Source organism: Gobius niger (genome assembly GCF_951799975.1).
Source record: "Gobius niger genome assembly, chromosome: 17".
Classification (NCBI taxonomy): Eukaryota; Metazoa; Chordata; class Actinopteri; order Gobiiformes; family Gobiidae; genus Gobius; species Gobius niger.
The window spans coordinates 15380742-15408555 of record NC_136868.1 but is presented as its reverse complement, the minus strand read 5'-3'; the positions used below and the strand labels follow the sequence as shown (position 1 = coordinate 15408555).

The following is a 27814-nucleotide window of genomic DNA, read 5'->3' as shown; positions in this document are numbered from 1 at the left end:
GTCCTCACTCCTCAATCCAGTTTGATGCATCAAGATACAGGCAACAGATCTGTGTCAGATAAAGCAGCAGCAACAACACAAAATGAACACACAGGTTGGAAAAAGCAAAGCATATGTGAAAACATGCAAAGTGAATCGTGTATAAATTATGATTAAAGATAAAAACCTGCAAATCCCTGGCAGGCAATGATGATGTAGAAGGTAAATAGGTCATTTTCATGGTAATAATAAACAGCCGGGTTGATTCTGTAAAGGTCTGTCCGTCGAAAGAAAATTGAAAGTTGGCAAATGAAGGTTGTTGCACATAAACGTAAAAATACAGATAAAGTGACTTGAGTGAGGGGATTCCTAGCATCAGGTAGCCTTTACCATGTGTGAAGCAGTGAAACAGCAGTGCACTGATCGTGAAGTATCAACGCCATCTAGAGGCCGGGAGTGGCAGCAGTAATATACATATACTATTCATGATGGATTAAAAATCATAAAAATCATAATCAGACTAGGCCTCACTGCTTAATCATAAAGTGATATGCATACACTATAAACATTACTAGATAAGAATAATCATCATCATCATCATCACAATAGGATGTTTGGAGATGTCCAATTTAGCCACATATTTTTACATCTTCAGTGTCTTTACAGATTAATAGACCTGGTTTTCTAGAACAAGCTGGGGTTTTAATTCATCTTATGATCCATTCAGATTTGTACAACAAATGTGGCATCCGCATTCAAATTTTCATAATACATTAAAAATTCTGTAGCCAATTTCAAGTTCTTCATGTGGTTTTGGGCCGCAATATCTGGGTAAGACAGAAATTGTTAACTTGATTACAATGGGGCCAATCCCATCCAGGCTTTAGACTTACGATGATCCTTGGGTCCAAAGGTGACATTCACCGTGCCTCAACCACAATACAGGTGCTCGTCATATAATTAGAATATCGTGAAAAAGTACATTTACTTCTGCTATTCAAGTTAAACTGTGAAACTAATATATGATGGACTCATTACATGCATAGTGAGATGTTATCATTTTGATTATTATGGCTCAGTTTGTAAAAAAACCCAAATTAAAAATCTCAGAAAATTTTATTCTGAAAATGGGATGCAAGATTATAACAAAGGCTTGACATATCTCACCCTGCATGTAATGAATCTCTATAATAGTTTCACATTTTAAATGAAATAAAAAATGCACTTTTTAATGATATTCTAATTATATGACGAGCACCTGTACATTTGCAGGTTAGACTGTCCACACTTCCAGATTTACATTTCTAGTTTAATGTGTTTTGTATCATGCAATAGACAAAAATATGGGGTTAAAATTACTTTTATTATTATTTAATAGACCAGAAAATCCAAAAACAAACAAATTTGTAATACATTGTTGTTTTTTCATCTGGGACTGACCCAAATAATCGGAATGGTGATATTGTTGCCAAACAACAGCAGCAGCAGCAGGTAGTAGTCAGGACATTACAGGGCGACACATAATGGAGAGATTCAACAAGAACTTGAAGTGAAAATGAAATGAGTTTGCATCTTCTTTACCTTCTGCACCACTGGAATGTACAGTCAACCCGGAATAATATCCAACGATGTTCACAGACATTTAAAGTAAGAGTTTTATCCCTCTATTCCTGACTGTTATTTCTATTATTTTAATGACTTTTACACTTAACATGATTAGCTTTATCCACAAAGAACACTGCCTTTTTGTACTGTGTATGCTCTAAAAATTAATAAAACCTGTTACGGAATAATAACAATGAAGTTTAAACTGGTTCAATGAAGAGATGGTGAAGCATGAAAAGAAAGTGAGTCTCCACACACTGGGCACGACAAACTTATCGATTTTGCATTATTAAAACTGTATATTGCTTGTACAATCCAAATTTCAAAATACACACTTCAAATAAACTTGTTTGTTAAAGCTTTGCCGCCCCAGTGACTTACAATAATGAATATTGTGTTGTTGTTCAACAAGAAAACTTTATGAGCAATGGATTTCCCTGTTTGTTAAGTAGGACACAATGTACTCACTAGCTTATCCTGTGCTGCTGCAACCTGATAAAATGCACTATAGCTCGTGTGAAAGGCATAGTTAGCTCAATTCAAGAACCTGACAAAAAATATGGAAATTATACACACCTTAATGTTAAAGACTAAGAAGTTCACGTCATTGTTGCTATGGGGGCTTTGCATAACTACATTCTGAAAGCTGTCCAGCTCGTCTTGGACCAGTTGTGGGTGTAGGAACCACTGAATACAAATGAATATCTTAAATGGAGATCCTTTCAAACTCAGGGCAGAAATCTTTACTAACATGACCCTATAAATAAACCCAAAGACATTTGCCTAAAGAAAAAAATAATGCACCACAACCTATTGACTAAAAGCAAAACAAATGTCAAAACATGACATTCCACATGCCCCCCTCAGTTCAGCATGAACTCACGTTTCCATCACGAAGGGGTTCAAAATAAAACAGAAACCTTCTAGCAGAAGGGACTCCATTTGGGCTCCACTAGTTCTTTGGAAGGTTTTAACAATATCCACTAAGAATAGTCCTCCAAAATGTATTCATCTTTTTTTTTTTTTACATTAATCAGTGAAACCACAATTTTATTATTTCTCTTCATCTTAGAAAAAAAACCAAAGTATTTAAAAGTAGGCCACTACTTGGAACCCAGCAGATGTAAAACCACCTCAACATTGTAACATTTAGCCTGGAAATTCAGGCTTCGACAAGTATCCTCTTCCAAAGTATCAGGGAGCACAATATTCTAAACACAGTTGACTTACAGAAGAAACAAAATTCTAACATTCAGCCATACAAAATAATCCAACATGTCTCTTTCCTCTGGGCACTGAGGCTCGCAGAGACGCAGCAGTCTGTGTGCACGATGATTTTTACACTCACTTTCACTGGATTCATTTTTGCAAAGCTGAAGCAGTTTATTATTGTGGATGGTCCTCAAAGTTTAGCCATAATCCCCTGCTGCTGAGGTCTTCGGTATTCAGTTAGTTCAGTCGGACTGAACCTCAGCAGTTGGATGTAAGGCATTCTTTCTTATTGTGAATAATGATTTGCTCTCTTTTTCCCTGCCTAATCCAGAGGCAGTGGGCATCAGGATACAAGCTGCGCTCTCCCCTCGAGGTGGCCAAGGATTGTTCCAACCACTCAACACCAAAAAAAAAAAAGGAGGAAAAGCTGCAGACAATGTTAGTCCAATTTTTTACAGCACAACCCCATACGCATTATTGAAATGTTCCTCATATCCCGTAAACTGGGGTGAGGAACATAGAAGGGAAGCAAGGATAAGAAGCATCTTGAGGAGCAGTAATGTGCCTTGTCCACGTCCCAGGACTGAACCCACTGCACAAGTGAAGACATTGGTTGTTATTGACATGAGTAGGGGTGTGGTTTTGGGAGCAGAGGGGGTGGGGCAGAGGATTGCATTATTTCCATGTGTTGGCGGCCTGCGAGATGGACCGAGAGGGGATCATGTCCAGCAGGTACTCGCGCTGACGATCCACAGCAGACGAGGCTTTGTGGGCCGATAAACTTGGATTCACATAGGCCATAGTCACTCCTGTTGAGAGACAAACAGGCGATGAGCACAGAGGATTGAAGTAGTGAATGAAACTGTTGAGATGTTGCAAAAAATAAATACACTGATCAGGTATGACATTATTGCAAATTAGCCAATCCTCTTAACACCTGATAATGAGTGGTAAAACAGTTTCACCACAAGGTTCAATCACACTTGTAGTTGCATTTTTTGGCCTAGTGTCGAATCGTACAAGTCCATGCAGGAGAGTTATGAGCCAGGTCACAGGTGAGTCATAATGTTACAGCTGATCGGTGTATGGAAAAAGGAAGAGAATGAGAGCCAATGAGAAATTCTCTGATTCAACAAAGGGAGGAACAGGAGTACAGGCCACAGGAGAACGGAAACGGTAAAAACTACAAGAGCACAGAAGCTGCAGGAATGGGAGAAGCAGAAGTGACAGGGCCTTACAGTGGGATGGAAGAGCCCAAGGAGGAGCAAGAGCGCTAAGGTCCCTCTGAGCTTGTCTTGACTTATCAGGACTCACTAAATTCTCAGCATTTCGTCAAAGTGGGGGCCTTGAATGAGGAGTTTGCCATGGATTCTTCAAGAAATGTTCTTTGTGATTAGATTTAGAATTTACGTTATTTGTACACAGTTTTATAACTACGCTGGCAGTAGTACTTGGACCAGACCCCCTCCGGACGAAATGGTGAACATTTAGGGCGTCCTCCTGACTGTTATCTACCTGTGGAGCCAGTACTCTTCCTCCAGCCAGCCACGTTGCCCTGGTTACTGCTGCTGGCGCTGACCTTTCCCCCATGCTGCAGCGGGCGTCCTGCAGCCGCATGCTTACCTGCCCTGCTGCCCAGTGCCGCGGCCGTCACCGCGCTCTGGAGCTGTGAGGTGGTGTAGTGGGCCATGGCGCGAGAGCCGACCACAGACTGCAGGCTGTGAGACTTCTGACTCTGCGCAGGTGAAGAGAATAATAATTACACTTAGGCCTGTCATGATAACAAATTTGATATACTGAGGCAGGAAAGTATCGCAATATTATTGACTCTAACGATACGAGATACTGTCAACTGTCAAAAAATGACAGTAAACCTTTGTTTTAAAAGTGCATCATCACATCCTAAAATACCACACAAGCTACAATAAACATGAAACATAATGCCTCGGTTATACAAAGAAAAATAGGGGGGGAATGCTAATAAATAAAAAGACAATATTGTATATCTGTTATTTATTGAACAATAAGTTGATATAGTAATTATTGTGACAGCCCTAATTACACAGAAGCACTTTCTAACACAAGATAGTAAACATATCATGCATAATTGTAGCTTTTCACCTGCTTTTGGTACCTCATTGACATGTCACATTTTAATAAATGAGTGTGTGGAAAAGACACTGGATAAGTAAGAGCTGCTCTTTTAAGCATTTATAATTATGTTCTTTGGACCACCCTGTTCCAACAGTAGGGAGAAATTAAAACACAAACAGACTTCTTGTCCACTATTGACCGTAAAAGAAGTGGACAAAAGCATTTCCATTAATATGCACGATGTCATTGCAATACCGTATTGCGATATTCTGAAGTGGTAAATGCTATAAAAGAATCACATTTGCATGATATGTCCCCCTTGATTGTTATTGTACATAACAGCTGTCCATGCTTACCTGTTTAATGGAGTGGTGGGCAGACACAGAACGCATTGCAGCTTGGACCTGCTTGTACTGCGACACCAACACGTCACTTTTGGAGAGCGATGAGGATGAGCTGGTTTTGGAGATGGAGGATGAGGCGGCCTGTTGTAAGATGCGCTGTTCGATCTCCTGCTCCTGCTGCAGGGCCTTGACAAACGCTGCCTTCAGTCGAGTGGTGTGCTCGGCCTTCAGAGCCTTCTTCTGATTGGACGACATGCACTGGTCACACAGGATGGTGCCGCTCTTCTCCTTCCTCCAGCGGGAAGTGAAGTCCGTCTTGCACTGGGCACACACGTATGGCTCTTTGGGGAGGCAGTTGGCCAGTGCAAGAGCTGAGCCCAGATTTCCTGTAAAAACAAAACCATTTAAGACATCTCTCTGCTGCTCGACAATAACTTCAGTCTAATGTACCCACCTCGTCCATGCAAATCTAGTAATTTCTGCACCACTTCTTCCAGCCCTAACAAATAGATGAACTCATTATTGGCCGCAGACGGCAAGAAATTAAACTCAGGAGCGGGAGGTTTGGGTGGAGGGATCTCCAGCAGCGTCTTTTCCAATTGTTTACGAAGCGCGAGTTTAGCTGCTGCCTGTCGACTTGCAGGCGAGTCGTTCAAGCTGGATGAGCCCTTTAGGCCTGGTGTAGAACCCTGGGAATGACAAGAGTTTTACATTTACATGAAGTCAACAATGGTCACAGCACGACATAAGCTTTACACTGTGATCCACTGTGCCGTGTCAAGCGGAGGATACTGACCATGACATTGCTGTTGGGGACATTGGCAACACGGATGAGTCCCTGCTGAATGATCCTCTGGCCCTGTATCTGGACATTAGGCACCGAGGCCCTGGGAGCCAACAACAGAGGAGGGGGCCCCGAGCCACCATGCTGCTGCTGCTGCTGCCGAAGACTGGCCATCTGCTGAGCACTCACCGTGATGGGCTGAAGGAACAACAAAACCGCATTAGCACAAACTAGACCAATGGTCATGGTGCTTTCACACTATGCATGTTTTTATAGCCACAACTCACTTGGGCTCCCCTGACCAGAGGTGGCATCACTATTTGAGAGTTGGTTTTGGACGGGACATGCTGCCCACCACGCACCAAAGGAGGAGGGATCACTGTGCCCGAGCTACGACCCGTCACCTTTGAGATCAAAAAAAGGATTGCAAAAATATACAGAGAATTTCAGTAACGGCTAAAGTAAGAGCACACATACCTGTATAGATCCTTTACTTGATGTAATGCTACCTCGCACTAGAGGTGGAGGAGTGGCCACAGAGCCAGTCTGCAGTGTAAAATGTCATGCGTTTAGTGTCTGAATATGTATAGTGTGGTGAAGTAAAAAGGGCAACGTCAGTCAGAGCCGAGTTCAATACCTTCTGCACCGTGCTCTCCTTCTGGATCTGGCTCTGCCGCAGTTTCTTCAGCAGAACCAGCTTCGCCTCTTGAAGCCGGAGTTCCTCCTTCAACTGTTTGATAATTCGCTCTCTTTCCTCGGGAGAACTCTTCTGCAAAGACAAACATGTTAGTTCACAAAAACGCCTGCCTATCTGTTCAAACACTTTTCTGTTAGTGTAGTGATGCACGCTGCAAACTGAAAGAAAATTTGAGGCATATTGGACAAAGAAGCAGAACAATTTAACACATACAACTTTTAAGATTATGGTTCCTAAGTCTCGGCTTATACAATAGAAAAAATAAAGCTCCAACACCATTGAACACTAAAAATGGTTTAGTTTTTTATCCCAATACCACAAGATTGGCAGATAAACCTGCTGATGATTAAGACTGACATGTTCAGGTCACTATTCAATTTGATTGATTGCATTATCAGTGAGTACTCACCATCAGTTTATCTGTGTCGGTCTTTGTGAAGCAGTGGCCGTTCATGAGGGGACTGGACGGCTCATTGTCAGACAGCACAATCACATCGTCTGGAGATGGAGGTCGTTTCTCCTTTTTAATGTCGCTGTAGGAACAAATGCATATTTCCGCTCAATATCAGAGTTACAAGGCTATTACTATACACGAAGCCTTAGGTGCAATTTGTTTTATACCCAGTAGATGGCACTATGTTATTACCGTTATCAATTGTACTGTGCAAATGTGCTCTGGGACACACAAGAACAACCAAGAGATCAATAATGGAGTAATGGCGGCAGGGAAGATTGTAACATGTCCGCATCGCAGACGAAAGGTAAAGGACAGACTCGGCCCCTAACGTTAGTACATGATCATGGCTGAACACAGCTCACATTTAACACATGAAAACACTGGCTGACCACAGGACATCAGTGACAACATGTGCAATGTCCTTCCCCAGACATTATCAAGAACAAAGGCGACTGGCGTCTTCATATGCATCAATAAAGAAAGGGGAGGAGATTAAAAGGTGGGGGCTGCCGAGTTTCACTGCACTTTGGGCCACAGGAGAATACATGCATCACAATGGGATCCTGGTTCTTTGGAGTTTCTACAGTAAAACCTGGCGAACGAGGTAAACACTGCTTTAAGACGGTATGTATGAGCTGGAGGACACATGCAGCAGTTATATAATTGTTCAGACGCTGTGCAGCGAGAGGCTTCAGGGCTATAAGCTTAGGCTGAGTTTATCACAGGCAGGCCCTCCCTCCCTCCCCCTCTCTACCTCTGTGGCAGGGCCTATGGCCTAGTGCTGGCCACAGCCTGGGCCTCACACTGCCCTCCCTCCGGCAGCAGAGTCACGAGCGGAGGTCCGCCCGAGACATGGAGAGGGTGACAGTGGGGGAGGGGAATACATGGCCAGGAGCCAACCTATTGTGTACACTCAGTCACTACTTCACACACCCCTCCCCCAACCACACGACGCGTTCATCTTTATACTCCAACTCATCAACCAACTTTCACACTCACACATGTGCACACCATGTCTCCCTCTCGTCTTTAAAGTGCTGCCACCAACGCAAAAAAGACTAGGGTCAGTGAGGTCAACTTCTCCAGAGAAAAACTACAACTGAACTCCCAAGACTAGCAATGCTGAAATAATGACCAAGATGTGCTTCCTAATATAATAATATAGATAATAAAAAACTCTAGCATTGCAACGCTTAATATAGATGCTCTAGCATTGCAACATGGACAGAATTATAACAGCAGGAAACTGAAACTTGAGGGAACAAGTCATCATGAAACACATGACGCGGTTAGAGAAACGTCATATTCCGAACATAGTGTCACTGGATGTACTCATGTCTGGCATATCATTGTAGTTGCTGCTAGTTAATTGTAAAGCATTATACAAGCAACAAAACACAGAGTACTGGTTATGTAAGGCCCAGTGTTACTGCATGCCTCCGCTTCGCACTGACCCCGATGAGTGTTACAGAATATGGCGTTTCTTATTGTCGGCTCTTCTCAAACATATTGTCGCTAAAGTTTACTGGCCTGAAGGTGTGGTCTGATATCAACACCTATACAAAGCAGGAGATGATATGCAAACTCCGACAGAGGGGATTACGGCTATTCACTGAGACGGAGTGTGGCTCTAGGTAAACACAGCTGACTTCAAGCTGACTTGGGACGAGTAGGCTGCATTTATAAACTTCAGAGTGTGTTTATATGCATCTGAAAGTATCCAGGCACAAAGTAATGGTGAAACAGGGGTCAAAGGTGAGCTCTCAGTGACACATCATCCATCGACTATCTCCTCTGATCGAACTCAAATCTTGTTATACCAAATGCATGAGATGACATCAGACATTTTTGTGCGTGGTCATGTGACACACCCACCGGTCGTCCTGGCCCCTCCTTTCTCCAACTGCTCCTTCCACGGTGGAAACCATGGCAACGGCCAGTTGGAACCAGTTTGTGACACATAGCCTTCATTTTGTGTGAAGTGTGAGGCAGAGTTCAGGTGCTGCCGTGGGAGAAAATGGAGCCTCAGGAGCCTCAAACTTTTCAGAACGGGGGCAGGCAGCAACAACCACCGCAACTTCCTGTATGTCTCTAGACCACTAGCAACTCCATAAACGCGAGAGCAGTCTATTAATCACATTCACATAGCTTCACAACAAACATCTGACGTGGCGAGGACCTCAGTAAAGTTCAGAAAGTCACAGTTTAAAAGTTGTACGTTTGAAAAGCTGCATGTAGAGAGAGAAAACAAGGATTATACTCTAGTCCTGTCAACAGCCCCCAGACATCATCTTAGATCTTGCACATTGCATTCATGTAAAGGACTGGCCTTTTATGGTTGCAGTTGAACCCAACATTCAAGATGCAAATACAGGCAGAGTAGGCCTACAGATCAAGCTCAAGAGTAGGGCTGGGTACCTGTAAACAATACCAGTATGGTATTGAAAAAACAAAGTTTAGGTACTACTGGTATCGGAAAAATAGAAGTATCGAAAGTAGAAGGTACAGAAAAATAAAAAAATATATATATCTAGAGATCAAGTTTTGATGCCTGTTGGGTCGAGGGACAGCATTCGAGGAAGTTATTTTGGTTGTTTCAGTTAAACTAAATGATAGAAATGTAAAAGAGTTTTTGTATGGAATAAATAAACATGATAAACGTAGATAAAATAAAACAGATAAAATGAACATAGAAATGGAACCTAATCAAATGAATGGACAAATCAAATGACATGAGTCAGAATGTGAAATAAGAACAACAAAAGAATTACATAGCAAAAGACAATTTTCTTTTGCTATGTTATGACATCACACGCATAAGCTCTATGTATCGAAAAAAGTATTGTTCAGGTATCAGTATCATGTACCAAGTATCGTTAAAGTACCGTTATCTAAATATAATGTCACAGTACCCAGCCCTACTCAAGAGCTTCCATTATGAAGTAATGCTGTCCAAATATGACCCACTCAAGCCATCATTACCTTGTGGCAGAGTTTCCGTTAGCTGGCTGTAGCCGGATTTTGGCCGGTTTGAAAAGCAAATGACCGGTAAATATAATTTCCACTGGCCAAAAAGGACAACATGAAAAATTCTGGAAAAAAAAAAAGAAAAGGTGTAAATATATATATAAAAAAAAAAGTTTTGAACTACGCCTATACAGGCAATTTTACAAAGCAGTTAAAGGTGCCTTCATTGCACTGGAGTGTGGCAGAGCTGGGTCTGTGGTGAGTGCCTCTAGGTTGACTTCTGAGTAATATAGCCAGCGCTTCGCATCGTCCCTCCACCACATTTCAGCAGTAAGAATTAGTTGCATTTATTTTGCAGGTGAAGCCATGTTACAGGCGCATGAGGGCATCCTCCAGCCAATGCTCTGGAGTGCACCAAACACCGCACACAGAGAAAAACAGCCATAAAGTTTGCCGCCTGTCCTAGTTATAGTGCAGATGAGTGGAGTACGTCCAAAAGGATCCGTGCGACACCAACAGCTCTCAATCGTCTGCATGTGCACAACTTTATGTTTGGATTTGTTATTGTGTCTTTCTCACATCGGAGTTCTTTTATTAGAATGAAATGGCAGAGTGTTTTTAGACCCACTCACTGTTGAAGCACTTGTGTAGCGCCCTATCAATAATTAAATGTAGGTGCATTGCTGTTGATGATTGGAATTAATATTCATAACAATATTTGATGTCCGGTAATTATCTTTGATGGCCAACATTTTAGGACCCTATGAACGGCAAAAAAAAGGTCTAGCGGCACCTGTGCCTTGTGCTGTCATTATCACGTGGTGATAAACAACATTACCACATGATAAACAAAGTTACTCCCCCAGCTAGGTAATCCTGACCAAGAACCAAAGTCACGATCTGGAGGAGGATCCCCCAGTGCTACTGCTCCTGACAAGGTGCCTCGAGGCATTGGTAGAAGGATGGTTGAAATGCAGAGGACAACACAACATTCAAATGCCAGTACCTATTATTGTGTGCTGTAAAAAGCCAATTACAGATGAAAAAGTGACAAACTTAACATAAAAATAACAAAACATCCTATATGGTCTCACCTCTTGGACGTGCTCATGTCCACAGGTTCGTCTCCCGTCTGCACCTCCACTTTGATGGTGGCCTTCACCTCTGCAGTCTTCAGGATGCTGACTGCCACTTTGGCTGCCTGCTCACTCTTGAGTTTGACCGGGTCACCTTCGGCACCCACCAGCTCCGGCTGACTTTCTGTCGAGTCGCTCCTCTCCAGTTTGACCCGTTTAGTGTCTGTGTCCGTGTCCGTGTCTATGTCCCCTGGGGACCCAGTGAGAGCCGCATGGTCCCTCTCCAGAGCCCGCTTCTGGCTGCGGGTCTGACGCACCGCCTCCTCCGACATGGCTGCTCTCACTCTGAAGACAGAAAAGCAAAGTTAAGATATGTTTAGAATAAAAGACAGCAGCAAGAAACTACAGGCTGCAAATGTTAAAGGTCGGGCATGTACTACACCGCCTTACTGGTTTAAAAATGCAAATACAATCACTACATCGCCTGAGTTGCCCCAAGCATACTGAAGAGGACACCAACAAGTTTTACCAACATAATCTCACAGCCGTACGTCATTTCAATTCCCCAGAACTGCCAGAATACAGTGGAGCCCTGGGAGGTCTTGGGCATATCATTTTTATTATCTTAATTATTATTATATTATTATCTTAACTCAGAGAATTTGTTTTATAATTACTGAAAACTGGGTTTAGCCATTGGATCTGGCAACCCAAAGTGTGGGGCTCGTTCTGAGGTCTAACAGGAAGAATCAAACCACATTCTTGTAGAAACTTTTACATCATGTAAAATGCTTTGTAATAAAACAAAATAAAGACATTGAACTATTAAAATACAAAACTACTAAAAATACAACATTCTGTACAGTAGGATCCCTCTGGGATCAGGCCTACCCTGAAAGAGATTTGGCTAAATGTTTGGGGAAATCAATTTCTACCTTTAAAAATGGATTAAAATATAAAACAAAAACGGCACCAGCAGATCTAAACCTTGATTAAGGAACCGTTTCCAGCGGTGGATTTGCAAATGAACAAACATCCAAAGAACAAACTTAGAGATTTAGAGAGAGTGTAAATGGTTATTTTGTAACATGATGTTTTCTAACATGATGAATACAGTTACCACGTCACATGTGACGAGACAAAAGTCAACAACAGTTGCAGACTGTCGTGGCCCAAAATGATAGGTTCACACACAGTTGTCACAAAGGAGTGTCATGTTACATTTAAGGAACCTGATCCAGTGACTCGGACCTGCACTTTAGTTCAGTTCAGCAACGTCAGAAAATACATAAGATCCATACGATTGATGAGATAAAAGACAAAAAAGGTAACATACATTTCTTGGTTGTGCTGCTCAAGCTCAATTTAACTAGTCATTTCTGCACTTCAATGTGTTTCACTGACATCAATGGTATGGCAGTAGCTGTAATGCTGCAGTCGTACACAAACTGGGACAGTGGTAAAAAAACAGTAATACGGTTTTCTCACTATATAGAAGTGTGGAGTTTGTCATTAAGGACGCTGACCAGATCACACTAACATGGGTAGTCGCATGTCAAACCAATGAAGATACTGTGTGAGGGGGGCAGGGGGGCCCTGATGTGTTGAAAAGTCTCTTGCCCCACTGCCCGTGCCCCAGATGCTGACCCACATTCTAATGTACAGTAAAAGCAGAGGATGGACCCACTGTATCCTACTGGACAAACCTATTACGCTGCAGAAAATGTGTGCTTCCAATAGATAACTAACAACAAATCTATATCTGCGATATAATTAAATTGTGTATTGAATTATTACTGTTAAAAGCAAGCTATTTTAATCTTAAATTGAAGGCCTACCACGAATATAAAGACGGACATGATTCTACAACTATGGAGATGAAAGCACAGATTGCACCATCTTGCTTTCCTCTGAATCAGCAGGATGCATCATGGTCTTCGTAGTTCAGCTGCGTGACATCATAGCGGCCTCCTAGCGGTCCTATCCCAAGATTCCATAAGAGGCCAAAAAAAAACAAAAAAAACACCACCACCTTCCAGCGAACCGGTTTGAACTGGTTTGTGATTGAGCGAGACGCGCAGGTTTAACCCCTGGAGAGGCAGAGTGGCAGAAGGGAGAGCCACAGACACGTCCCACAACCAGCGGAGAAATGGGAGGAGCGACGAGTTCAGTGGACAGCGGACATTCCCAAACATGCGAGTGGGCGGACACATGACCAACTTTTATGACGGCCGATAGTGCTGCAACTTATCTGTCTATAGGTCACGTGCAAAGGGATTTGGGGGTAATCAGTGTGGTGGTAACAAGTAGCAGAGATAACAGCAGAAGCAGGAGAAGCAATAGTTATCTTTTGCAGAAGTAAGAAGTATTTTCCAAATGTTATCATTATGGCGGTTGCCTTGTGTATTGATTATGTTAATACATATGGATTTAACATCCTTTCATAGTACTGTACTGACAGTATTCATCTTGAGTATCAAAAGCGCAAAAATAACGTTTTTACAGAAGAATTAAAGTGAGGATAGCTTGCGTGTGCTGCTGCTGAGCGGCCAGTGCTGAAAAAGCACCACGCGGCGTCCACAAGGGCAGATGTGCCCCACTGTAACAGCCCAGCACACAAAGGACATCTATCTCGATATGACAGCGTGTGGAGGAGTCCACTGCACATGTTCCCTTCTCATGTGCTCTTAAAGCCAAGTAAAGACTTGTTTTGATATTCTTTACTTTTAGGATTTTACGCAGTGCAGTACACACAGATTACTACAGGCTATGTCCATGGGTTGATCAACCATTTCTGATTTCAATTTGCATCAAAGGCCAAATTAAAGACGTAGAAGCATTTACTGTGCCTCACACAGTAATGCTGTGTGAGGCATTTAATGTGAAGTTTTACAGTAAAAAACTTCAAGTCAGTCTTGAACCATTTACTGTCCAGTCCACTGTATGGTCACTGCAGACAAGTGAACAGCAAACTGGATGCCTTTTCTGTCTGCCCGACTTCACCACTGACTGCGGAGCTCGAGAAGAGGGTACCCAGGAAATACAAGTGTGTGGGATAAAAGTCTTCAATGAAAAACCTTGCACAGTCAGACTATACATGTAACCAGCGCAGAGAGTCTAGAGGCACTTCAATTTCTGATGAGAAAATATGCGTCGAGGAGTAACTCAATCACAAGAGGACGAGAACATTTGATCTATGGTCTTCTGTTGTGAGAAACAACTGACATTTATCAGGTCAATCTAAACAAAAGTGAAAGCAGAGGTGAGCGGCACGGTGCTGCAGCAGTTGGCGCTCTTCTCCTACCACTAAAAACATGTACAATAGGCCAGGATGAATGAGAGTGTGTTTGAGAGTGTGGCACTCTCACAGGTGCAAATTAGCCCATGGCTACAATCCAGCGTGGCATGTTTACATGCATGAGACCCATATGTGTTCAGTAACATGCAATGGACAGCATTTTAATTTCTTTGAGGATTTTGGCTGAAAACCCTGACTGAAAAAGAAAGGAGTCGGAGAAGATCATGGGAAACAAAGGATGTGCAGCTCTTCGACCATCTTGTGGCCGTGGGTGAAAAGTAAAACAACAAACTTTCACTCACGGTCATGAAGCTGATTTTTAAATAAAAATCCAGTGCAAATTAATGCTATTGTATTTTTTGTTTAACTTGTAATTTTTGCATTTTACTGTTTTACTTAATGGTAATCTACTGTATCATCAATAAGTATCAAATCTCTATAAAAGCGTGTTGTTAGACATTATCAGGTGAACACCAAGGGAGACTACATATCCAAGATGTGACGAAAGTTGGAACTTGTAAAAAAAAGGGGGGAAAAAAGTATATAAAGTAAAATCCAGACGTTGTTGTTCAGGATCACTTTCCTGTTTGTATGATGTGAACTGTGAAGGTCAGCAGAGTTTGACCTGATCAATCAAAATAGACTTCATTATTGTGCGACTCCAGTGCTGCGCTGTTTTGAACTGGAATGGCAACGCAGGAAGTAGAAACTCATCTTTTCTCATTCACTACAAGATCATACGTGTTGCAAAACAGCAGACCAGACGGAAACATTCGGCAGCAACATTTGGGTGATCATGATCTATAACGTGAAACGTGTACAAGAAACGTTAAGAAAATACACTGAAGTCGACCACACCTACACTTCAATAGTTCACACCAATTAAACGCCTAGGTTGTACTTTCTGTCATCATGAGAACACAAAGATCTTAAAGTATTTGCTTTGGCAAAGCAGAAACCAGAAGACCAAGAAAAGCAACAACATTTATAAGTGTAGATAATGATAAAGGACTCATGCATCATATACAATGTGCTTCACTGAACAGAGGCGTTCATGACACGTAAGTGTTTCATCCCTTAAATGAACAGAGCTCATGAAGCTCTATCAGTCCGTCTGTAAATCCAACTGAAACTGACGTGACCATCTCACAAACAAGTCGGACTTGTCCATCAGCGGGTCCCTCAGGAAGCACAGAGCACTGCGGAGTGCAGCAGTGAACCTCAACACTCCATACGCAGTTCACTTCAAGAAGCTGCTCTGCCTCGGCTTTTACTGTCCCAAGCGCCAGGACGCAAGTCCACTCTGGTACTATCCATTTCACTCTGCCCGCCTCGTCGCGTTACCGACCTTTGATTTACTCTAGACACACCGGGTCTTGGGCTTCCAGGACCATTCTCATTTTACACTTCATTTCGTAAAAATTGTATAAAATGGTATATGTTCCCAGTTAATTTGTAATGTAGAAGCTACACTGCAATAGGACTGCACAAATGATATAAAAAGCTTTGAAAGGCTTCACGCCCGGCCAGTACAAGGTCTAAAATGAGTCAGGGTTCCTGCACACTTTGTGATGTGAAAACACATACAAAAACATGCTTATCATCTTAGACATAAATACAGAAGTCCCCATGGAGACCCTGGGAGTAAACCAGTCCTAAACCAGGGCTAAAGCACATCTAAAAAGGACAACACAATGACCCAAGTTTTAAACGAGGATCAACAGTGAAGACGTTAAAAAGGGAATGAAGCTGATTTACACCAATAAAAACAAGCACTGCACAAGAGTAGAAGCAGCCCATGTACCACATTGAGAAACTTTGAAATAGTATCAGTAGCACCTGGGAAAAGGGGATTATAATCAGAGGTTGTGAATAGTAGATTATTTTGAAGAGGAAAACAAGCAACTTCATGTATGTAATCTTTACTTTGTAGAAATCGATCAGACATTTATCAAACACACAGTACACGTTATAAAGCCGTTCAGTGGAACAGCTTTCATATGAATTACCGGTACATCTTGATTGGTGCGACGAAACATTTGACAAACATGCTCAACAACTGCTTTGGGAACGATACAAAGTAAGAAAATGGGAGACCGTCAGTGGTTAGTGATGTACGGCGGCGTCTCTCAAGAGACTCTGGAGGAGGAGTTGTACATGTCCCTCTTGTTTGCCTCTGAATAATAAGGCCGCGGGCCACAGGAGAGCTCAGAAAAGCACTGGGGAAGAGGAAGTCAGTCGGCGAATAACAGAGGGGTCTGTGTTGGCCATTTGAAATAATCCAATATTACACGGATGAGCTCCTGTCCTTGAAAGTCTAAATGTAAAATCAATAAAGTAGAAAAGCAAACTTGACAACACTTTAAAAGAATGAAAGACTGTTAACCCTCATACAGTAGATAAAAACTAGTTTTATATAAATCTCTTAACTATTGCCACCTCTAACAGCCAATTCTTAGGAACCAAGAGCTCATGGTTTGGAGTAAAATGGATGTTTGTGGTAAAGCTGTATTTACAAGGTTGATGGTGTCTACGTTCACGAACCATAATAAAGAATTTATACGTTTTTTACTATGAAAAATAAACTCAAATAAAAAAAAAATTGCCACATTAATGAGTGTTTGAAGTTTTTTTGGTCATATTGCCCAGCCCAAGTAGGCAGGACTGTGCAATTAATTATTTGACAGGGTGAAAGGCACCAAAGAGCAGAGTGAGACATTCAGATAATTGTTGGAGAACCCACGACACGGAGGACAGAACTATGCTCTGCCATATGGTGCGGCAGGACCCCACTTTGGGAACCCCGGCTCGAGACCATCAACCATCAAATAGTCATTAAAACTACGGTCAATCTCAATTTGACAGGACTGCATTCTCATGTGGCAGCAGACCTTGTTGGGACGTCGGAGGAATAACATTGAAACTCTTCTGTGATGAATGGCGCTGGAGTGGAAACAGTGCCAATATTTGAAACGTCTCTCTCATGAATGACATTAATAAAAGCCATATTACCGTATTTTCCGGACTATAAGTCGCTCCGGAGTATAAGTCACACCAGCCTTGGCAACTACCTGGGCATGGAGGCGTAACTACACCGTTGACAAGCCTCTCCCGGCATCACGTTGTTCAAGCTCGCATTTGCAAACTCGTTCCTCTAGCTGTGGCCATCTAGCTTTCAGCCCGCGATTAACTTTGTTTTTTTTTTCATTGCAGTGAGAGTAACCTCCGCTTCCCTTCGCTCGCTCCAAACTTTCTTTCTGCAGCTCGATAAACGTTTTTTAAATCTTCAGGTGGTACAGGAGTAGCAGATATTGGTACACAAGCCTAGAGCGCCCTGTGCCGGCTGTCAGTGTGAAAATAACAAACATGTGAAATGATATACTTTGACATATAAGTCGCAGGTGCGTATAAGTCGCACCCCCAGCCAAACTGAAAAATAATGTGTATTTCATTTTTCTGCCGTATGTCCCAGCTCTAAGAGTAGAGATCCGTTGGCAATGAGGATAAAAAAAGTTATACATTGTGATGCCCCCATGACAACGTGATAATTTGAAGGTCTTCTATTGGTCAGCCCAAGCCTACCCTCGACTGATTCAACCAATCCCCCAAGAAAAGTCAACGTACAGAATAATTTAGTTGATTCCACAAATTACAGAATAATTTAAATGAAAAGTTAAACCATGTGCCCTTTGGTTTACATGCATAATTACAGAATAAAACACAGCTTCCTTTGGTACTGGTGCAGAAAACTACAATCTAGTGACCTGATGTGACTCTGCTTCCTTTATTCGCAGTCTCCTCCCGTTGTGTCCAGTCTTTCGCAGGGAGCAGATCAATGGCGGAGGCGCGTCCCCTCGTGTAGCGTGCTCGAGTCTCATCTTCGTCGTGGCAATATCTGCCCCAGTGAGACCGGACACAGAGAGGCCAGCACATTATCAGCCTTTTTTTTTTTCATCTAGGCTTTTCTACTGCATCCTCGGGGCTCAATGAGAGAGGAAAGAACGATTGCACTACTCAATAAAAGCAAAATAAGTATAGATTACCATCAAAGGACGACTAACTGCCCCTGACCTTTGTGACACGGTTGACTTTAATCATCTTAAAACAATATAAATGTAGTGGGTCTTTGGTTACATATTGGCCAACAAAGAAAAGATTTCAGGCTATCAAAGAATTCCTGTGGGATTTAGGGTGAAATAAAAGACCAGACCGGAGTACCTTTACTAATCTGCGCAAGGAGTGGGGGCAGGGACCCAGCTGAGGTGGTGCCATGGTTGGGGGAGGGTGCGCATGTGGTTAGCTGAGGCGTAATCTAACTGTACCCAAGTTAAAATACTCTTCCTTGTCTTCTGTGCCTCATTCGCTCACTGCTCTTCCTACTCTCACTCGCCCCCCTCCCGCCTCGCTCCTCAGTTCCTCTGCTGTACACTCGGACGGCCCAGGGTGTGTGTGTGTGGGTCTGCCCCTACTGGTTGTGTCCCGTACACCAAGGGTTAAGCCCCTGCCATTTTAACGCCACTGACAGATCAGACCATTAGGGTGTTACCTAACAAAATGGAAGCCTTTAACCCTGAATCTGCCAGAGCGCTGCTGCTGTGTGTGTGTGTGTGTGTGTGTGGATGTGTGTGTGTGCGTGAGAGACGTAGCCACAGAGAATGTGTTTGTGTGCGCATGTCTCCACCTGGATTCTCCCTCAGCAACGTGACAACGACAACAGCACCAAGTCCAGGAAGTGCAGACTTGGCTTAGCTCTCGCACAAGAGACCATTATTGAATATAGATGGTAATTGCTGAACTGCTTGGGGTTGCAGATCAAAAGGTCAAAAATGCAACTTACTTAAACGGACACATCTTCGCCCATGAGGTTTTTGCGTCATTTCAGTAATGACAAAATAGCTTGATATGTGTCACTTGTATTGTCTCAAACTAGCGTCCATTTTAAAGCCACAGAAGTTTACGAGCAGCAACAAAAAGAACCAGCTAAATCACTTTTAAAATTCAAGGATAATCTAAAACGTTTCCTAAATTGCTTCCAAACATTTACTGCATAATCCCGTAAAACCAGAAGCCCATACCCATAAAGAGTAGGGCCAGGACACACGCAGCAGGCTATCGGATTTCATTTCTCAGAAATAGATGGTAGCAGGAAGTGACCAGAGCAGACACGCCGGGGGAAAAAAAAAGAGCTTAAAGAAGTACAGTATAGTTACTACGGACAGACTACAGCATCATCTGTGCTCTGAAAACAAACTGGGTCACAGCATTAGATTTGAGACTTAAGTCTAATGTTCACTCTCATGGACCCTCATCAGCGAGGCAGGGGTTAACTCAGGCCAGCAGCAAACACAGTAAATGCATTTTAGAAAGAAGCAAAGGGGTTATGAACATTTATCTTTACATTTCAACCACAAAGGTCACCCATTTTCAAACTATTCCAGTCATTTAATTCCACATATTCCAACATATTTCATCTTATCTTATCTTTATCTTATTTCACAAAATGTTCTTTTCATGGTAAGCTGAAGTGCATCTCACTGAAAAGCTCAAAAGAGACCAAACATCTCAAGACATTGTTGGGGAACTAACAAAACCCTTCAACTAAACAGCACTTGAGAGCCCTCAGTATCCAGAGTCCAGACTGCACACGTGGAGTCTCCTAATCAACTATGAACAACAGTGAAGTGTAAATATCAACATGCTCTAATCCCTAAAGCAATCATATCATTCTGTCGCTCATGTCACACAGACATTTTAATTACACTGGGAACATGTCTTGTTTAAAAAAAAAAAAGTAAAAAAAAAGAAATCATAAAAAGTGACAGGGGTCTGACAAATGACTGGTTAGGTTTATTAAGAGTCTGTGGTTATGAGGCCAGTGAAGGTGTTACAAGTACAATGAAAAAAATGTAGATCTTTGATCATGTGACCGTGACTACAGCTTTTCCTGGAAGAGGAAGTCATTTGGCATTATACCCGCTCCTTTGCATTAGCTGTTAGTAGCTTTACGAACACCTGATGATAGTGAAAACAAGAATGTGAAGGACCAACTACAAAAAAAATGCTCCCAAAAACACCACAGGGATCAGTGGACGATATTGACAAAAATGTATGTCAACATGACAATATGTTCAAGGAGCTGCTTCGGCTGCTACTGCGGCCTTCCTCAGAGGTGTCACTTGGTCAGCTGGTCTAAACAGTTTTTGCCTTCGTCTTCCTGCTTATAGTAGCAGCAGGCTTCAGAAATGTGTCCCAGGTGTGAGAAAGTTGGTACGCCCCCTCGCCCCAGTTCACAGTCTTTGGACCGCACTTCCGAATCCCGATGGCTTCTCTGATCCATCGGTAGTACTTGTTGCTCTCAGTGCCATTTCACATTGTGTGCTATGTTCTTTCTTCCTGATGTTGAAGGCTCTGCCAGTTTCTCGACCTCTTGAAGGCCACAGTAGCAGCATTTCGTATGAAATTGACACATAGGTCAGATCATACCGTCATCATTACTGGAAGATCTAATTCAATGTCAACATTTTGCTGGAAATTATCACAACCATTAATATTTTTAGCCATATAAAATGTTGCATTGTGCCATGTGATTATTGTTGTAACAAAAACAAACAATGGTTTACAATAAACTCAAACACAAATGGTGATTGCTCTAGCTCAAAGTCTTTTACACCTGTTGATACACCCAGTATGATGTCATCAGCATACCCTGAAAACTAAACTAAACACATGGTGTCCAATATCTCTTCAGGTCATGGACTGTTGTCACGTACAGTTCACACGTGACCGCATCTATGAAACATACTTTCATAAACTCCATAAACCGAATCATGCTCATCGTCTCAATCTCTAAGCCAACCAGGACATGAAGTTCTTGTAGTTTTGTAGTACTGGCCCAATAGGTTCAATACAGCGTCACATATCACACAAAAAAACCTAAATGTAGGGTAGAGCTCCTACCCACCCATGCCATGAAGTGGTATTCAGGAAAAACTAAACAGCGTGATATTTCACTTGGGACGTCACAATTTTTGAGAAAATATTGTGATTTTTACAATAAATCCCAATTATTGACCTAATGCAACTGGGATTTTTTGTTTCTAAATTCATTCTTTCTTTCTTTTTTAATACTTGAACTTGTAAAGATTGTGTTTCTAAAAAATAAAAAGGCTTAAAGACTCTTTTGCATTAAAAAAACAACAATGACTAATACAACACAGTAAACTTTACTACGTTACATCGACTCTAGGCCAGGTTTAATGTTATCAAAACTTATGCTGCCTTAATTATTTGTCAGATGTTGATGTTGATGAATGAACATCTGACAAATTAATGTGTACTGTGTGTTTATATGTGCACAAAAGGACTGGCTTGAACAGCTGATTTCCGCGTGTGTGCAGCGCAGTTCCACTCTTGTTTTCTTTCTGTTTATTACAATGACGCAGAGAAGAGCACATTTGCTTTGGCTTAAGAATAGATTCACACACAGTCTTGGTGGCTATTTCTGAACATTTGGACAACTTTATAGGGAATTATGCAACTTGTCTTGTAATATTCAACGTATTCAACGTTCGGCGCCTTTTGCTGCAACTTTCCGAGGACAGGCTTTGCATGTACAATGCCCATTAGCAACAACACCACCCGGGTCATCTTTTAGTGTATGGTCTCACACTACTGACTTCAATCATTTCTTTGGGTGAATGCATCTCTTGGGAAGCCCGTCCTTCTGCCTTGCTCAACTACCGATGAGACATTTCAGCGGTAAATCTTCGCTTCTAAAATTCTTATGGTTAATCTATCTTCACATCCCTATATTTAACTAGGGTTGAGATGAATCAATTCAGGAAAAGACAAATCATCACCATTAATATCTAACAAATTTGGAGCAGTATACACAATCCCTGATTATGATTTCCTGATCCTACCAAATTATTTATTAATTAAAACAAGGATACAATATATTAATCAAAAATAGTTTGAAGGAGGGTTAGTTGTACAGTTGTAAATTGTACTAATGGAAAACCTCTTGAGATGCAGCATCTCCTTTTCCTTTGTTTGGCGTAATTTTGTATTTTGTCACATTCAGATTAAGTGTTCTGCACTCTTTTAAATTTATGAACACATTACAATTTACCATAACAGAAGGATATAACTGGTGATTGCAAAAACAAAATACAGCACAAGTGAGGCTGCATATGTGACAGAGGCACTGAGGGGAAGCGGTCGCAGCAGCAGCAGGCTATAGCCATTAGCGCTGATAAAAACAAGCTACTCTCTAATCATGAAGAAATCGGAGCAAACAAAGGTAGGAAATGTTTTCAGACAGTGTCCTCTCTGACGCTCCAACTCTCTCGTCTCGTGTGTGAGCGCAATGGTCTTCCTTGGTCATATGTGGATGCTCAAACCATTCGGCACCTCGACAAAACGCGGACATAAAAGATAATTATAGTAGTAAAAATATAGCTGCAACTCCTCTGCGTACCACCATATAAGAGGAGGCCCAGTACCACAGGTAGAGAAAGGTCGGCTGAGGAATCAATCAATCACAGCACAGTCCACAGCATGTGACGCAAGGGGACTTTTTGGAGTTGGTGCACGTAAGCGGCCATAGCTGCCGCAAGCTCAGTTTGGCTGCCTGTTGGATTCAACGCTTCAGAGTGCAGGCCTAGCAGCTTCACTGAAGCTGTGTGGGCCGAAATGTGCTGTGCCAATAGTAGACGACTACAACATTCATTTGTACTTTATCGTAACAATGGAGAACTTTAACCCCTAAATTAAATATGTAACTGCACAAGTGATTCCAGGCCATTGATCTTTTTTTTTTTTTACTTTTAAAAGTCTTATGAGCAGTGAAATACCGCTTTTATAATTGAACGTAAAACAAATGAACAAAATAGCTTACCAATATGTGAATTTAAAGAAACTTCTTATTGGTGCCTCACCCTAGACACATCACAGAGGCTGTGATAAAAACAGAACCTCACAGCAGAATTAAAGTCATGGTTGGGACACAGGCAGAACACTATGTCCCCTCTTGGGCGCATGCCTTGATGCTTCGTGTCCAAGTCCCAGTCCAGGCTGTTGGCTGCTCTGAGAGCTTGAGAGTTGCCTTGTCAGCACTGGCCAAACAGTGAAAACAATTGTTACACACAACCTCCTGATAACAACTTTACAAATCTATGGATTATGCAATAACAAGTCGAACTAAAATCAGGGGTCCACAAATGGATTTCGTAAAGTGGCAAAAAACATTGTATAAATAAGCAAAAATACAATGTGTCTACCCACGACGGCCTTATAATTAATATCTCACACAACAGTAGTACTGGATGGGGTTTTAACACCTCAAAGAAAAGCTTCTCAAATATACAGTGGCTGAGTCAATATGAAGTCCAACAGGGCAAACAAGATGCAGCTCCGTCAACCAATCATTACAAAATTCCTCCCTTCGCCTCCAGCCATAAGGTGGGACCCTGTGGACGATAATGCAACCAACCATTGCTGGTTGTCTATGGCAAACAATAAATCAACAATAATCACATGGTACAAAGCAAGTGACGTTAATAAAAGAAGGACGGCCATTTATTACTTTAGGAGTCGACAATCCAGAGATTATTAATAGGTCACCAAGTCAAATTATTAATTATAATTGTGTCTTTATGTGCATTAGTAAATTGATTGAGGTCAACTGAAGACCTTTTGATAAAGCATTTCTCATCAAAAATCAGTAAATACGTTATAGTTCTGCTGTATAAGACAGTTGGTTTATAACCGTCTTATACTTCAGAGTCTGTGTGGACCAGATAAAAATTATGAATTTAAAATTTGTTAAAATGTTTTTAGTCAACAAGTCCAGATTAATCTGATTAGTCATTATAAAGCCAATTAAAAAGAGAGCACTATAATTAGAACAAATCATCAAAGATTGTTAAAAAATACTGGATTGTTTTTTTCCTGGGGTGTTTTGTTGTTTTTGACTTTGATGGATTCTTGCAAAACTGGTTTTAAGAAGCATTACATGGCGTCAACATTACAACTATGATGATTATCAATGCTTATTAACAAGATAATAGTTGATACTGCCAGCAGTTATCATCAAAAACCTTGACAAGAAAACAGTGCTATGAGATCACAGTGCTGGCAGGTGGTGGAAATGTATTTTTTCTTTTCTGTGGAAATAAAAACTTTACTCTGATAAATTAATGTAGATCTAAAGCAGGGACCCCAACTAAATCTGCCCAGGGTCCACAAACATTTTTATTTGTTTATGAATAATCTATTTATGAATAATTTGTTTATTTAAAATCAAATTGTTTATTTCTGCCTTATATGTTAAGTATATTGAGAGAATGGAAAGGCTTTGGGATCCGGATTAGAGCCTCTGGAGGTCTGGATCTGGGCTCAGAGACATACTAGTCTCATCCGTAGAAGATTTTTCCCCCAGAGACACCCCTCCACAGGCAAATACATGACCCTTCTTATGTCCCCATTCACAAGCTAAGGCTGCCAACTGCCTGCCTGCCTTCAAAAAGGACTTCTTCCTGAGTGGAGTTAAGAGAGTTTTAGGTGCACACGTCATAGGCAGATAAATTCAAACACCACATCAAGCAACCTTTTAAACGAGATCAGATATAGTCAATGCAAAAGTAAAAACTTAAAATACATCAAGACAACGTTACATCAGTTGGTATAACAAACATTAAATGATTGAAAACTATTGAATGACTACAACTGGGTTCAAATAAATAGTCGTGAATTTGATACATAAAACTTGAAGGAACAAAACAAAGGCAGAGTTGGTAACGTGTCTTATAACGAGGGTGACGATGGCTCTCGAGTCTGTCGTGAAAGACACGAACCCGGCGGAGGCACCGTCCACCATTACGCCTCCATAAAAAGGCTTTTCACGGTTGAGCTAGTCTGACAAAGTTGGGATCAATGGCTCATAAAGCTATGATAATTGTGCCCATCTGTGGTGTTGTGGTTGTGAGTGTTGTTTGATTAAGTGTGACAATGTTGTAACTCAACTACACTTGTAATCTTCAGAAAATCGAGTAATCAAAGCTACCAAATCAGAGTAAATGATCATAAACAACATGCTATCTTATGCTAACGTAACTTGGCTTGCCAACAACAACCTGTCCATCTGTCCGGGCTACGAACCAGCGGCTAACTATCTACGGCTAATAATTTAAAGAGAACAAGAGTAAAAGTTACAGAGAAGTGAAACCCGCATGCAGGGTAGGTAGAAAGTGATCGATTAGATGCATCAAGAAAGTGTGTTAACATCCAAATAGCGATACATGACAAACAATGAAATCGACCCCATCTCGGCGAGCCGCTAGTGTTAATAGGCTAGTATCAGGCTAAGTTAGCATGCTAATGCTACTCCCTGGACATCAGCTTGCCCAGACAGACGGTCGTGAAATGTATTCACAAATAATCAGGCGTGAATTGAATATAAACAAAATCATTTTGTTCACTCACTTTTTAGCTTAATTCAAACATTTCAATTGCATATTGTCAATAAATATGGACCAAAGCCCCACATTGATGTGTGCTGTTGGAGAAGTTAGTAGAAATTGGACTTAAAGGCGGATTGTTCTTGGCAGTGCTACTCGGTAGGTGTATGTGTGAAGCTGGGGCACACACACAAACTGTTACCTCTCACGTTAGCAGAGATCAAGCTATGCTAGTTAGCTTTACTGAGCTAACAGCGATATAGAAACTTCTCATCATCATCTCAATGTAACTGGTTGACAAAGTCACGGATTAGTAGCTCTGATGGGTCAATATAAACTTACGGTGTCTAGGAGGGGCTCTGTCGAGTGCCCCGCAGTATTCAGCTGTATGATGTTAGTATCTCGTTGGATTCGGTGTAAAAATCCCGGGGATCCCCTCTCTCCTCCTCTGTCCACTGCCACTCCGGCTGCCAGATAATGTAATGAGCCACCACAGGCGGCGTCATGCTGCGTTCATACTCACCTCGGAAATGCAAAGTTGGAACTGCTGGGACGGAACAAGCTCGGGGCATTCGTGTTTTACACAAAAACTTCACTGGAAAGAACTTGAGATGTGTCTGATAAAATTTATATTAGGCATCTTAGACTTTGGTTCAACTTAGTTTTCATTTATTTTCCTAACTTTCTTATAATACTCTTGTAATGTGAATAACCTATTATTTCACATTACAATGTCAAATTCTGAACGTGGGACAGCACTTCTTTTTTTTGTTCTGGCCTATTGATGGTGTAGTGGGAATTCTAACAGTTAAAGCTGGAGTACCTGATTTTTCCTGTTAAAACAGTGCAATTTTTTGTTTTGGCCCTAACTTGTTTCTAGCTCTCACAATCCCTCCTATGTATCTAAATTGTCAAAACAATTTAATGATATGCCCGTTTGCACGTTGCAGGCCCATGTACAACTTGGTGGCAAAGTGAAGCAGGCGGGACCCTTCCTAAATAAATGAAACTAATTTATATTCTACTTTTATCTTTCATGGCTTTAAGGGAAGACAATGCAACAAGGTGTGTGGTTTGCTGTGTTTACAACATACTCTGTGGTGGCAAAAGAAATGTACTCTACAACAACAAAATGTCATGTACCCCAGCTTTAATGTCAGCTCTTGGTCAATGAACTTCAAGTCAGATGACTGAATATATAACAGCAACAACATTTGGCAATAATAATAATGACTTACATTTGTATTGCACTTTATAAAACAGAGATTACAAGCTTCTCAAAGTGTTGTTGTTGTCTTGTTGTTGTTGTTGTTGTTGTTGTTGTTGTTGTTGTTGTTGTTGTTGTTGTTGTTGTTGTTGTTGTTGTTGTTATTCATTCACTCACTCCATATTTGGTGATGATAAGCTACTGTTGTAGCCACATCTGCCCTGAGGTAGAGTGATATAACTGAAGCTGCTAATCTGCGCAATCGGCCCCTATGACCACCACCAACCACTCATTCACATAATATTCACACATACGTAAGCAAGGTGGGTGATATGTCTTAATGTGTCCAAGAACACATCACTTTGCACCGGTCTGCCAGACTAAGCCGGGTTTCGATCCAATGACATTTAGAGTGGACGAGTGCTTTAGTCAAGTGAGCCTGTTTCTGCAAATAGGTATTTCATTCTTTTATAACAAATATTAGGGCAGATAATTGGCTTTTTTAAATTTAGCTAAATTATGGTTTCATCTTCATATTATGTCATAGGATATTTCACACACACATTCACGCACACACACGCACGCACACACACACACACACGCACACAAATTTGACACATAAACACTGTAAGGTT

The 27814-nt window shown here is 41.6% G+C and overlaps 1 protein-coding gene across 3 annotated transcripts; it reads right to left on the bottom strand.

Annotated features, from left to right (window-relative positions):
- Positions 1-1329: 1329 nt before the first annotated feature.
- On the bottom strand, positions 1330-26449 carry gatad2ab (GATA zinc finger domain containing 2Ab). 3 transcript variants are annotated; one of them, XM_079574680.1, is made up of 11 exons: positions 26315-26449; positions 11234-11560; positions 7125-7248; positions 6656-6787; positions 6496-6564; positions 6306-6422; positions 6031-6216; positions 5689-5923; positions 5247-5620; positions 4312-4531; positions 1330-3605 (listed from the first exon to the last, which is right to left on the bottom strand). In XM_079574680.1, the coding sequence occupies exons 2-11, from the start codon at positions 11545-11547 to the stop codon at positions 3472-3474; spliced, it is 1905 nt and encodes a 634-aa protein (XP_079430806.1). In that variant the 5' UTR covers positions 11548-11560; positions 26315-26449; the 3' UTR covers positions 1330-3471. The 3 variants fall into 3 exon arrangements, with proteins under 3 accessions (XP_079430806.1, XP_079430808.1, XP_079430807.1); XM_079574682.1 differs by having other exon boundaries at positions 4420-4531; XM_079574681.1 differs by lacking the exon at positions 6496-6564.
- Between the last annotated feature and the right edge of the window lie 1365 nt (positions 26450-27814).